The following is a 14,357-nucleotide window of genomic DNA, read 5'->3' as shown; positions in this document are numbered from 1 at the left end:
ATGATCCAGATGAAGGTGCCTGTTTGCCACAGGACTTGGTTGATCCTAAAGTGGTGCGGATTTTCCACCACGACGAGCTGCCAGCTCTTATTTCTGACGCCTTGCAGGCCCTTACTATTGAAGATCCGGCCAAGGGCGATGCCTCCTCTGTTAATCCTAGGATGACTAGTACTAAGAAACCTTCTCGGGCTTTTCCTGTGCATGACTCCATCCAAGAGCTTATTTCAGCTCAATGATCTGACCCTGATGGGCCTTTGAAGGTAGCCAGGGTTATGGGTCAGCTTTACCATCTGAGTGAAGATCACTTGGCCCTTTTTGGGATGCTTAAAGATGTGTTGGTCATGGCTGTGACTTAAAAAGACCACTCTCCTGGTGGAGGGAGGGGTCGCTTTGAAAGATATGCAGGACTGGCGGCTAGAATCCGTGCTGAAGCGGTCCTTTGAAATCTCGGGCCTTTCCTTAAGGGCGGCTATTTGCCCGGGCCTGTCTTTCCTGGTTACAGCGGGCGGTTGATCTGCCCTTGGATGGTGCGGATTCCCTCTCTGGTTGGCCTGCGTATGGAGTCTGCCCTGTCCTTTTTGGCTGATGCCCTTTATGATCTGGTCAGAGCTTCGGCTAAGCAGATGTCGCGGTTTCTGCCCGCCGTCTTCTTTGGCTGCGGCATTGGGCGGCTGACATGGCCTCTAAGCAGAGGCTGGTGAGGTTATCCTTCCGGGGCCTTCTGTTATTTGGAGAGGAATTGGAGAAGATTGTTAAAGACCTAGGGGACTCTTGTCCCAACGGTTACCTGAGGATAGGCCAAGGCCTTCTTCCAAAAGTCCTGTTTTTCCCTCCTCTTCCAGGCCATGTTTCCGCGAAGCTCGCAGGTATCGACCGGGGGCGCTCTGCTGGGGTTTCTCAACGTGCCCGTTTTCAGCAGAGGTGTTCCTTTTGCTCAGTCAAACGTTCCGCAGTGGCCGGCCGACGGCCAGGAGTTCAGGGGCGTCCTCCACAATGACGGGACGACGGTCCACTCGTCGATTCCTGCAGTAGGGGGTTGTCTTTCCCTCTTCCTCGAGGAGTGGACCAAGATTTCTTTGGATCAGTGGATCCTGGACCTGATCAGAGAAGGCTACCGGTTGGAATTCGGTGCCCTGCACAAACAGCTTTTATGGAGTCTTGATGCGGCACTGCCATCAAAAACGGGCGGCGGTAGAGGAGACCTTGCAAGTCTTGCTGCAGCTCGGAGCAGTGATTCCGGTGCCTCTCGCCGAACGCGTCTGCGGTCGCTACTCTATTTACTTTGTGGTCCCTCGAAAAGGCGGGTCTTTTAGACCGATCCTCGACTTATGAGTCAGCGAGACCCTAAGAGTGCAACACTTTTGCATGGAAACCCTGCGCTCCGTCATTGTGGCGGTACAGCCAGGAGAGTTTGTCACGTCTCTGGACCTCAAGGAAGCTTACTTGCACATTCCTATTTGGCTTCCGCATCAGCAATTTCTCTGGTTTGCGGTTTGGGTCCAACGTTTCCAGTTTCGGGTCTTGCCTTTCGGCCTAGCCACAGCTCCCCGTACCTTTTCCAAGATGATGGTGGTGGTAGCTGCTTTTCTTAGGCGAGAGGGTATCAGAGTTCACCTGTATCTCAACAACTGGCTCATCAGGGCGGATTCGGCAGACGAGAGCTGACTCGCCACGACCAGAGTTATAACGGTTCTTCAGACTCTAGGCTGGGTGATCAATTTGCCCAAAAGTCACCTGACCCCCTCTGTCTCTCGAGGATTTGGGGGTCCGGTTCGACACGGCCTCGGGGTTCGTCTTTCTCCCTGAGCACAGGCGATGCAAGCTTCAGAATCAGGTCTGTCTGCTCTTGCGGATGCCTCACCCTCGAGCTTGGGATTTTGTTCAGCTCCTGGGGTCGATGACGGCCACCATGGAAGTGATTCCCTGGGCGAAAGCTCACATGAAGCCGCTGCAGATTGCTCTGCTTCAGCAATGGTCTCCGCTATCCCAGGAATATCAATGAAGACTAACGTGGCTCCCTCCGGCCCGGTACAGTATGGATTGGTGGCTCTCTGACAGGATGCTGTGTCGGGGAATGCCGCTCACACTTCCTTCTTGGTGCCTGGTGATAACAGATGCCAGCCTTTCGGGCTGGGGAGCTCATTGCCGGGGAAGCTATGCTCAGGGTCAGTGGACACCCGTGGAAGCGGGGTGGTCCATTAATCACTTGGAACTGAGAGCTATATTTCAGGCTCTTCTGGCCTTCCACAAGACTCTGAAGGGGCTTCCTGTCCGAGTTCTGTCAGACAACACGACAGCAGTGGCATACATAATCGTCAGGGCGGCACTCAGTGCAAAAGTCTGGCAGCGGAGGCTGCTCAGATTTTCCACTGGGCCGAGCTCCACTTGCATCTGCTGTCCACAGCTCACATAGCAGGTCAAAGCAACGTGCAAGCCGATTTCCTCAGCAGACATCAAATTGACCCGGCAGAATGGGAACTGGCAGAAGAAGTTTTTTCTTCAGATTTGTGCCAAATGGGAGCCTCCCAGTTTGGATCTAATGGCGTCAAGTGCAAACGCAAAAGTCCCTCGCTTTTTCAGCAGAAGGAGAGATCCTCGCTTGGCGGGGGTTGGATGCACTGGCTCAACCCTGGCCCATGGGCCTCCTATATGTATTCCCTCCTTGACCCTTGATAGGGCGAGTCCTCTGAATTCGTCTGCACCGAGGATTGGTGATTTTCATCGCGCCAGATTGGCCAAGACGTCCGTGGTACGCGGATCTCCGTCGGATGCTGGTGGAGGCTCCACTTCCTTTGCCTCTGGTGCCAAACCTGTTGGTTCAGGGTCCGATGACTATGGAGGATCCTTGCTGATTTGGTCTTACGGCCTGGCTCTTGAGAGGGTGCAATTGAGAGACCAGGACTACTCTAACAAGGTCATCTCTACTCTCTTGCAGGCCAGTAAGCGGTCTACTACCTCAGCTTATGCTCGGATCTGGCGCAAGTTTGAGTCGTGGTGTGTTTCAAAAGCGGTCACAGCAACGCGGGCTACAGTCGCGCAGGTTCTGGACTTTTTGCAGGATGCCTTACAAAAAGGCATGACTTACAATTCCCTTTGGGTTCAAGTGGCAGCGTTGGTATGCTTCTGAGGGAAAGTCTCTGGCTTGTCCCTTGCTGCTCATCTGGACATTGTCTGATTTCTCAGAGGGGCGCTTCGGCTCTGTCCCTCCCGTGCGGTTGCTGTGTCCGGCCTGGAACTTGGGGCTGGTGTTGAAGGCTCTTCAGCAATTACATTTCGAGTTGCTTAGGCGAGCTTCTGAGAAGGATGTGACTCAAGACAGTCTTTCTGGTGCCCATGACATCAGCAAGACGCGTATCTGAGCTTCAGGCGCTTTCCTGTCGGGACCCTTTTCTACAGTTCTCGGAGTATGGGGTAACGGTACGTACAGTGCCTTCCTTCGTGCCGAAGGTGGTTTCACCTGAACCAGCCCATTGTTCTACCTTCCTTTTCTAGGGAGGACTTTCCGGATTCATAAGTACATAAGTACATAAGTAGTGCCATACTGGGAAAGACCAAAGGTCCATCTAGCCCAGCATCCTGTCACCGACAGTGGCCAATCCAGGTCAAGGGCACCTGGCACGCTCCCCAAACGTAAAAACATTCCAGACAAGTTATACCTAAAAATGCGGAATTTTTCCAAGTCCATTTAATAGCGGTCTATGGACTTGTCCTTTAGGAATCTATCTAACCCCTTTTTAAACTCCGTCAAGCTAACCGCCCGTACCACGTTCTCCGGCAACGAATTCCAGAGTCTAATTACACGTTGGGTGAAGAAAAATTTTCTCCGATTCGTTTTAAATTTACCACACTGTAGCTTCAACTCATGCCCTCTAGTCCTATTATTTTTGGATAGCGTGAACAGTCGCTTCACATCCACCCGATCCATTCCACTCATTATTTTATACACTTCTATCATATCTCCCCTCAGCCGTCTCTTCTCCAAGCTGAAAAGCCCTAGCCTTCTCAGCCTCTCTTCATAGGAAAGTCGTCTCATCCCCACTATCATTTTCGTCGCCCTTCGCTGTACCTTTTCCAATTCTACTATATCTTTTTTGAGATACGGAGACCAGTACTGAACACAATACTCCAGGTGCGGTCGCACCATGGAGCGATACAACGGCATTATAATATCCGCACACCTGGACTCCATACCCTTCCTAATAACACCCAACATTCTATTTGCTTTCCTAGCCACAGCAGCACACTGAGCAGAAGGTTTCAGCGTATCATCGACGACGACACCCAGATCCCTTTCTTGATCCGTAACTCCTAACGCGGAACCTTGCAAGACGTAGCTATAATTCGGGTTCCTCTTACCCACATGCATCACTTTGCACTTGTCAACATTGAACTTCATCTGCCACTTGCACGCCCATTCTCCCAGTCTCGCAAGGTCCTCCTGTAATCGTTCACATTCCTCCTGCGACTTGACGACCCTGAATAATTTTGTGTCATCGGCGAATTTAATTACCTCACTAGTTATTCCCATCTCTAGGTCATTTATAAATACATTAAAAAGCAACGGACCCAGCACAGACCCCTGCGGGACCCCACTAACTACCCTCCTCCACTGAGAATACTGGCCACGCAATCCTACTCTCTGCTTCCTATCTTTCAACCAGTTCTTAATCCATAATAATACCCTACCTCCGATTCCATGACTCTGCAATTTCTTCAGGAGTCTTTGAGCAATTGCGTCTTTTGGATGTCCGCAGGGCTCTGTTGCAGTATTTACAGATGTCAAATGACTTCAGGGCTTCTGATCACCTTTTTGTATTGACAGGTACTCGACGCGGGTGTAAGACGTCTAAGGCCACTATAGCCCGTTGGCACAGGGAAGTCATTTTTTCTGCGTATCTGCTTTCAGGATGGTCTTTCCTTGAATCATTTAAAGTGCATGCCACAAGAGTGATTTCCTCCTCGTGGGCTGAAATGGGTGTCCTTTTTCCTCAAGAAATCTGTTGTGCGGCTACTTGGGCTTCTCAGCTCTCGTTTGTACGGCATTACAGACTGGATGTTGCAGCGAGGCAGGACGCGCATTTTGGAGCGCAGGTGCTTGCTCGCGGAGTTGCCTGTTCCCACCATACGTAGGGAGTGCTTTTGTACATCCCATCAGTTAATGGATTCATCTGCTGCTGATGACAAGGAAGGGAAAATTAGGTTCTTAACCTTGGTAATTTTCTTTCCTTTAATCACAGCAGGTGAATCCATGATCCCTCCCTGTCTGGTTTTGTTTTTTGTTCAGATCTTTCATGCAGATATTGTATCGACCTTTCTCCAACTTCATGGTAGTAGTGGCTGCATCTTTCAGGTTGGAGGGTATTCTAGTTCACCTTTACCGAGAGGATTGGTTGATCGTCGCTTAGTCACTCCTAAAGAGGCTACAAGGTACTTTGCCAGTTACCCAGTTTTTTTTGTCTGCTGTCCTCGGTTACGTAGCAAGCCCTGTTGAAAGGCGATTTGGAGCCCTCTCAGTACCTCCTTATCTTCATCTTGCCAGGGGAAGGCCGCTGGATGCTCCACAGTGAACAATGGTTACAACGGATGTCAGTCTGAAGGACTGGGGAGCACATTGGGACAATTTGCTCAAAGTCTCTGGGTTTCGGAGGAGGCAAATAGCTCCATCAACCTCTTAGAGTCAAGGACAATACGCTTGGCATTTTGAGCCCTTTGTCCATTGCTAGAAAGCAGGTCAGTCTGCGTCCTGTCTGAGAATGCCACGGCGGTGGCCTATCTCAATCACCAAGAAGAAACAAAGGTCTTCAGTTTGAGCTAGAGGTTGCTTCTTCTTCTTCTAGGCTGGGTGGAGATTCATCTGCTAGATATGTCGGTGGTCCTTATGGCAGGGGTGGAACACGAGCAGACAGACTTTCTCAGTCGCACCTCTCTGATTTTCAGGGAGTGGACTTTTTAGTGAAGACGCGTTCCAGAGTCTCGTGCTTTGCTGGGGATTCCCGTCAGTAGATCTGTTTGTCTCGGTGGCCAACGTGAAAGTGCCGGCATACTTCAGTCGCCGAGGAGACCCCCTGGGTCCAAGGATTTGAGGCGCTGCTTCAACCTTGGCCAGAGGGTCTCCTCTATGCGTTCTCGCCATGGTCTCTTTTAGGTTGTCTGATCTAGAATATAATAGCTCAGGGGTACATTGATTTTGTTAGCCCTGGATTGGCCTCTCAGTCCCTGGTATGCTGATCTTCGGAATCTGTTGGCCGGTTCCCCTCTCAGGTTCGCAGTCCTTCCAGGTTTATTAGTTGCAGGAACCGGTTCTTCATCCAGACCCCGGTCGATTTTGTTTTACAGCTTGGCTCTTGAGCAGGCAAGGTTAGTTAACATACCTTTCTCGGCAGGAGTCATTTCTGCTATGCTGAGGGGTAGGCATCGTTCCACTTCTCTTTCTTGTAGATGATTGTTCTTGGAGTTCAGCTCGGATCAGGTGTTTCTGCGCCCAGTCCCCTCTTTTCCGTCTAAGGTGGTGTTTCGTTTTCATGTTTCTCAGCCGGTGGTACTGCCTGTGCTAAGTCCTTCTGGAACAGAGAAGCAGCATTGCCTGAAATGTTTGGATATCAAGAGGGTTCTGAAACATTATGTCAAGTCTTCCGATGGTTTGCGTTCCGATCGGTTGTTTATTTTGCTGGGTGGTTTGCGCTAGGTTCTTATAGCTTCTAAGTCCACTATTTCCCGATGGCTTAAGAAAATAGTTGCTTCAGCTTACCTTCCTTCTGGAAAATCTGTTCCTGAGGGCGTGGAGGCGCATTCTACCAGTGGACAAGCGACTTTGTGGCCAGAGCAGTGTCTCTTGCCTCCTGAGGACATTTGTAGGGCGGCAGCTTGGTCGTCTTTGCATTCCTTTCTGAAGCATTATCGTTTGGATGTATTCAGACGTCATCAAGCTGGTTTCAGGGCGCAGGTTTTGACGGTGGGGCTACTAGGGTCCCTCCCATGATCATACTGCTTTGTTACTTCCCATCAGTCACATTCTGGGCTGGTCCGGAGAGACGCTAAGGAAGGAGAAATTAGGCCTTACCTGCTAATTTGCTTTCCTTTAGTCCCTCCAGACCGGCCCAGATCCCTTCCTTCAGATATTCAGATTTATTCGGTGATAGTTCGTGGTTATTTCTTGGGAGTTGTGTTGCTTGTTTACGATTTCTTAGAAACAAAATATATATAATGACAGAATTGGAAGAAATTTCTAGTCTCTCAGTTCAAGCCATATTTCTGTGGTTATGGGGACACTGTTTTCTTCTGCGGCACGTACCCTGTGTTGGCAAGGTGCCGGTGGTTCTCAGGCTTTCGGGTGCACAGATGGCTCTTTGGCTTCTTTCTGCTTTGGTACTAAGTTACTGGATCTTTCTCTGGTTGGCAAGGGCTTTTATTGGCTCTCTCTAGAGTCACAGTTTTTTTTTCTCAGTCTCCACCTACTGGAAGGTGTGCACAACCCATCAGTCACATTCTGGGCCGGTCCGGAGGGACTAAAGGAACGCAAATTAGCAGGTAAGGCCTAATTTCTCCATATCTTTTTTGAGATGAAGTGACCAGAATTGAACACAATATTCGAGGTGCAGTCGCACCATGGAGCGATACAAAGGCATTATAACATTAGAACATATTGTTCTGTAAACAGTGTGCATAATGTTTAGGAATGCCCCTGACCTGCTCATGTCCCTTCTATAGGCCACACACTCTTTTGAGATCTGCGTATTAGAATTTATGTGCATTGCTTTACAGAATATGCTTAGAATGTTGTGTTCATAAATTCTAATTAGTGATGATAATTGCTTGTTGTTGGGCCAATTATCAGCACCGCTTGGCTTGTAAAGTTGCGCGTGCAATTTGACCACACCACCAAATTTGTGTGTGCAACTTTAGTCTCCATGTATAGAATCCAGGCCTATGCAACAACATTATAAATGTCATTTGCTTTTGAAATTGACCTCCATTTTCACTTTGCATTCAGAGAGAGCACCATAGATCTCTAATGAAAGTGCATCTGAGAGAGTTTTTTCATGTGTGTCAGACACAGAGCAAAAGGAGAAACTAAACTCCATTGACACAGGCAGTGAATCCCTTTCAGTAGTAATTTATATAGTAACTAGCCGTTAAGCCCGTAAAAACGAGCGAGTATTGCAGCCATCCTCCCCCCCCCCCCCCCCCCATATCCAGCAACCCTCCTCTTTCCCTTGGCCTGTCCCCTCCCCCCATATCCAGCAACCCTCCTCTCTGCCCTGCTCTCACCCCATGTCCAGCTACCCTCCTCGCTGCTGCTCCCTCCCCCCTCTGTGCTGGGCCCCCTGCACTGACCTGACAGCGCCTCTTACCTCCATGTGGAAGCACTACAGGCAGCAGCAGATCGTTCTGCTGCTGCCTGCAGCGCTTCCACACGGAGGTGAGAGGTGCTGTCAGGTCAGTGCAGGGGGCCCGATACGGAGGAGAGCGGGGATGGGGGGGAGGATGGAGGTTCGTTGGCGCAATGTTCGTTTCCAGGCTGCAGTGGCGGCGTCTGACAGTCCGACTCCGTTTCCCTCTCTGTTCCGCCCTCTGACGTCATGACGTATTGACGCGAGGGCGGGACAGAGAGGGAAGTCTGTACTGCGCATTTGCAGGTGAGTCGGTCACTTGCCGTTTATATGTTTGACTAGTAAAAAAGGCCCGTTTCTTACAGAAATGAAATGGGCACTAGAATAATGATGATGTACTTGCAATTATTGTTTTAACGTAACCATTACCCAAAATCAGGGTGTACAATGAGTAATGTTTTTTTTTGTATATAAATGTGTATGTATATTATTTTAAAAAATGGACAGTAAGCATAATGTAAGCAACTTTTATTACAAACGTAATGTTGGTTTACATTTTTAAAATTTTGTTATAAACAATATTTTTTGTGTAAACTTTGTCACAATGAGGGAGAAGCTTTCCTTGCTAAGGACCCTCTATAACTTTAACAATTGCATCGGAAGACTTACGTACTCTTGAAAATGCAACATACAGTTGTCCATGTGTGAACACTGGTTCTGGTAGGAAAATGCCTACTTTTTCAAATGTTTTTTCCTTTTGATTTATTGTCATTGCAAAAGCCAATTTCATGGGAAATTGTTTTTTACATAGTGTAAATGGCAGTTCAGTGTTAGATTGTGCTAATTCAATACGTGGGATAAAAACAGTAGTGCCTGCAGTTGACCCAGTTATTATTTGTCTAATAATGAGGTTAGGTTTCAAGTCTTTCAGTGTGTGTGACATACTTTTTTTTTTTGTGTGTGTGTGTGTGTGTGGGGGCGAGAGAGAGAAGGAGTGTAACACAGAGTTAACTGTGTATGTGTCATAGCTGTTTGTTTGTTTTTCTGTTGTTTACCTGTTCTTTTGCAACCTAATGTCCTTTGCTTCTGAGTCTTGATCAATGGCTGGGTCCACTGTTGCAGCCTCCTGTTGAGAGAGATCACTCACTGTCTGTGTGTTGTATCTGTGTTCTGTGCTTTACCTGTTGTGTGACACATGGAGCGTCTGTGTGTCTGTGAGTGAGACTGTGTGTGTGTTTTATAGTGTCACAGAGAGAGAGAGAGTATGTGTGTGTGTGGTTTTTTTGTTGTTGTTGAGTGTGTGTGTGTGTTGTGAGCGAGAGAGAGAGAAGGAGTGTGACACAGAGTTGACTGTTTTTTTGTTTCCTGTGGTTTACCTCTTGTTTTGCAACCTAATGTTCTTTGCTTCTGAGTCTTGATCGATGGCTGGGTCCCGGCTGTCCACCAAGTAATTATGCTTAATTTGAATATCAGAATTGTGATGTTTCCCTAGTGTGTTGTGGTCTCCTGTTGAGAGAGAGAGATCACTGTTTGTGTGTTGTATCTTTGTTTGTTCTGTGGTTTACCTGTTGTGTTACACCCCGTTGTCCTTTGCTTCACCTCGTTGCCGGAGAACGTGGTGAAGGCGGTTAGCTTGGCAGAGTTTAAAAGGGGGTTAGACGGTTTCCTAAAGGACAAGTCCATAAACCGCTACTAAATGGACTTGGGAAAAATCCACAATTCCGGGAATAACATGTATAGAATGTTTGTACGTTTGGGAAGCTTGCCAGGTGCCCTTGGCCTGGATTGGCCGCTGTCGTGGACAGGATGCTGGGCTCGATGGACCCTTGGTCTTTTCCCAGTGTGGCATTACTTATGTATTTATGTACTCAGTCTTGGTTGATGGCTGTTTCCTGCTCACGTGCTGTCGCCATGTAATTTTCCTTGTTTTTAATGTCTCAGATTCTGTTGTTGCCTGCTTTTGTGTGACACAGTGAGAGAAAGAGAGACATAGAGTTTGTTTGAGAGCAAGACACATTGTGTGTGTGTGTGTGTGTGTGTGTGTGAGAGAGAGAGACATGCTGTGTGTGTGTTTGACACAGACATTATGTGTGTGTGAGAGAGAGAGACATGCTGTGTGTGTGTTTGACACAGACATTATGTGTGTGTGAGAGAGAGAGACATGCTGTGTGTGTGTTTGACACAGACATGTGTGTGTGAGAGAGAGAGACATGCTGTGTGTGTGTGTTTGACACAGACATTATGTGTGTGTGAGAGAGAGAGACATGCTGTGTGTGTGTTTGACACAGACATTATGTGTGTGTGAGAGAGAGAGACATGCTGTGTGTGTGTTTGACACAGACAGTGTCTGTGTTTGTGGGAGAAACAGTCAATGTGTCTGTGAGTGTCAGAGTGTGTGGGTGAGGCAGAAAAAGAGAGTGTTTGTGTGAGTGAGGAAAAGGCTGTGTGTGTCTGATAGTCACAGAGTGTGTGTCTTTGTGTGTGAAAGAGAGAGAGTGCAATACAGAGTTCACTCTCACCGTGTTGTATCTGTTTTTGTTCTGTTGTTTACCTGATGTGTTGCACCCCGTTGTCGTTTTCCTCTCAGTCTTGTTTGATGGCTCTTGTATTCTGTTGTAGGTTGCTTTTCGTTGACACAGTGAAAGAGACATTGAGAGAAAGAGAGTCATACAGTTTTTTTGAGACGAAGACACATTGTGTGTGTGAGAGAGCAACACAATCTCTGTGTTTGTTTGAGATAGACAGTGTCTGTGTGTGTGAGAGAAACAGTCTGTGTGAGACAGAGTGTGTTTCTGTGTGGGTGAGCCAGAAAAAGAGAGTGTTTGTGTCACAGAGAGAGAGAGAGTGTGTGAGAGAGACAGAGTGTGTGTCTGTGTGTTAAAGAAATACTGAGAGTGTGATACAGAGTTCACTCTCTGTGTTTTGTGTCTGTTTTTTTTCTGTGGTTTCCCCGCTGTGTGTGTGTGTGACACAGACAGTGTTTGTGTGTGTCAGAGAAACAGTCTGTGTCTGTTTTAGTGAAAGTGTGTGTGTTGGTGAGACAGAAAAAGAGTCTGTTTGTGTGTCAGAGGGACACAGAGAGAGTGTGTGTAAGACCAAGACACATTGTTTGTCTGTGTGACAGACACACATGCTGTGTGTGTTTGTGAGACAGTGTTTGGGCACTCCCTTCCACATCAATTCCCCCTTTTCCCATCAGGTCCCTCATCCTTAGTGGATTATCCACTACCTGCTCACCCTGTTCACCCAATGTCCAAGTCTCCATCTCCATCCTCCCAATCAGTCACTGCTGTTCCCCCAATCCCCAATCTGGTTTTCCATTCTTCTCTTCCTCTGTCCCCATCCCAGCCTCGAGAGAGAGTGGTGGGCACTCCCTTCCACGTCAATTCCCTCTTTTCCCATCCTGTTCCTCATCCTCGTGTGTGTGTGTGTTTTTTTTTCTGGGTTACCTGTTTTCACGGCTGCTGTTCTGCTGTTAGTGTCATCTTCACTGGCAAGCTGCTGCCGGTGTTCGTTTTTTCCACTGCCCTTTTGCTGTCAGTGTCCTGTTTTTTTGTTGCTGTCAGTGTCTTTTGAGTGCTGAAGTGGCTCCTGCTGTTCTTCAACTGTCAGTGAAGCGGCTCCGGCTCTTCTTTTTTTCCGGTGCCGTTCTTGCCCGCTCCCGCTGTTCTTTAACTGTCAGTGAAGCGGCTCCCGCTCTTCTTTTTTTCCGGTGCCGTTCTGTGAGCAACATCTCTGCCCGCTCTTCTTTTTGCCGGTCGCGCGCTTCCCGCGTCTCACTGGGATCGTAACCACCTCCTGAAGTCAGGCAAGCAGGGTTCTAGTGCTGGCCAGTGACGTCAGCAGGTGGTTACGATCCCAGTGAGACACATTCGAACGTTCAAGGAGCAAATTATTATATTAGAAGAAGGGGGAATTTAGTATCTTGTGGGAGGAGTGAAAGGATGACACAGGAGTCTCAGGAGCTGTTTCTTTTGTAATCTCTGTGGTTGATGATGATATGGTTGATCATCACAGTAGGGTTTGTTTGTTTGAAGCTTTTATGGTGATAAATTGTCTCCTTTTGTATTAGACCAAGTGCCTGGATCTTTAGTTTTCAGCTTTGGATCTCATTGCTGACACAGCGTATCTTTAAAATAAATGTTATAAAGAGGAATCTAAGATTCAAAATGAAAGAATATCACATCTCTTTTTCTCAGTATCCTTGTGTCCACTTCAGATTGTTAAATGAGGAAGGTGTTAGCATTGGGATCATTTCATCAGATGTTGCTGAATGTCTATAGGCTAGAATGAAGGTGGGCATTCTGATTTACAGTATGTTCCTAAAATGTCAATTTTTGATTAATGAACTCACCAAAATAGGCGTGTACACTATTAATCAGTCAAATTCTGATTTTGTGTGGCTTCTGATTTCATTTTGTGAGGAACCATTGTATGGATGTACACGAATTAAGCAAAACGTTTTTGATTCAGTCCTGAATACTTGAATTACCTATTTTTCTTGTGCTGAACACAGTTGTAAACATTTTAAGATTCTTAGAACATTGATTTATTTTTGACCTTGTGCAAGATGGCCAAAAGGGATTTTTATTTTATACCCAGCATGCCAGGGGCCTGAGGGAGAATACAACAAGTTGCCTGGTTACATCAAAGTATTTTTGTCCATAACCTGAACACAGATCAGGAAAAAGAGCTGTTCTGATACATCTGTTTTTAAAAAAAATCTGTTTAATATGGTGGTGACAGGTTGGATCCAGCTTTTATTTCTGCCAGGCAGAATGCCCTTTCATATTTTGTGATCTTGTACCCATCTTTCTGACAGGTACTATTAGTAATGGAAATCTAATGAGAGATGGTTCCTTGGTGAGAGGGTATGATAGTGAAGTATGAAATTGTGATGTAACTGTCCTGCACAAGACCCCAGAAGTTGGAGGATGCCATACATGAGTGTTAACTTAGCTCAGTTGACCGTGGTTGGAGAATAGGGAAATGGTCTGGTCCCATCAAGGATGTGAAGTTTCAGGGTATTATTATTGCTTAAAATTTTACTATCTATGATATATTGTTTTGACACAGTCAAGAATTGTTTTGGATTCTGCCTTACTTAGGCATTTCAGTATTTTTCTAATAAAGAGTGGTGCAGTGTCCTAGTAGCATGCGATCCAGAGTATCTTCATACTGTTATAATGGGGGATCACTTTTTTGGTATCATGACGTCTCGCCAACAAAATAAAACCAATTCAGTTAGGAGCTTCCTTTGTGAGACTGGAGAATGACTTCCATTTGCTTCCTCCCATTTACAGTTATAATTTCCTTTTCTTCCAAAGACAGATCGGGAGAGGTGCAGAGAAAAATTTTCCTACTAGATGACATTTCATCGCAATGTCCGATCGTTTGGGGCAAATAACCAAGGGAAAGGATGGGAAAAGCAAATATTCATCACTCAGCCTGTTTGACAAGTATAAAGGAAAATCAGTAGAAGCTATCAGAAGTACAGGTAAGAGATAGAGCTCCATCGGATAAGTGATTCCTCCCCTTGCATTCTGGGGTCATGCTTGGGAAGACTGTAGCTTGTCCTTCAGCAGCTAAAGGATTATCATGCTGGGGTCTTTCTAAGACGGTCTTAAAATGTCTAAGATGGTCTTAAAATGTCACGATCCTCCTAAAACTTAATACTAGCAATGAGAGATCCATTTTATATGGGAAAGGGGATGGGATTTGATATACCGCCATTCTACATGTATAATCAAAGCAATTTACATATTATATACAAGTACTTATTTTGTACCTGGGGCAGTGGAAGGTTAGGCGACTTGCCCAGAGTCACAATGAGCTGCAGTGTACTGCTACTAATCATTTCTATAGGGCCACTAGATATATGCAGCGCTGTACACATTATATGCAGGTACTTTCTCTGTCCCTAGAGGGCTCACAAGCTAAGCTTTTTTGTACCTGGGGCAATGGATGGTAAAGTAACTTGCTCAAGATCACAAGGATCTGCAGTGGGAATTGAACCCAGGTCACCAG

At 46.9% G+C, this 14,357-nt stretch overlaps 1 protein-coding gene across 6 annotated transcripts in view; it reads left to right on the top strand.

Moving 5' to 3' along the window:
• The window catches only part of PRRC2B (proline rich coiled-coil 2B), a 353,949-nt gene that overhangs the window by 26,292 nt on the left and 313,300 nt on the right, over positions 1–14,357 (top strand). For all 6 annotated transcript variants that reach the window (XR_003942611.1, XM_030207802.1, XM_030207800.1 and 3 more), the window contains exon 2: positions 13,658–13,827. Coding sequence is in view for 5 of the 6 variants with exons in the window: in XM_030207802.1 (XP_030063662.1) it covers positions 13,713–13,827 (115 nt within the window). In the remaining variant the exon portion in view is untranslated. The remainder of the gene's footprint in view (positions 1–13,657; positions 13,828–14,357) is intronic.

The sequence above is a fragment of the Microcaecilia unicolor genome, chromosome 6 (assembly GCF_901765095.1).
Source record: "Microcaecilia unicolor chromosome 6, aMicUni1.1, whole genome shotgun sequence".
NCBI classification, from domain to species: Eukaryota; Metazoa; Chordata; class Amphibia; order Gymnophiona; family Siphonopidae; genus Microcaecilia; species Microcaecilia unicolor.
This window is presented reverse-complemented; position numbering and strand designations above follow the sequence as displayed.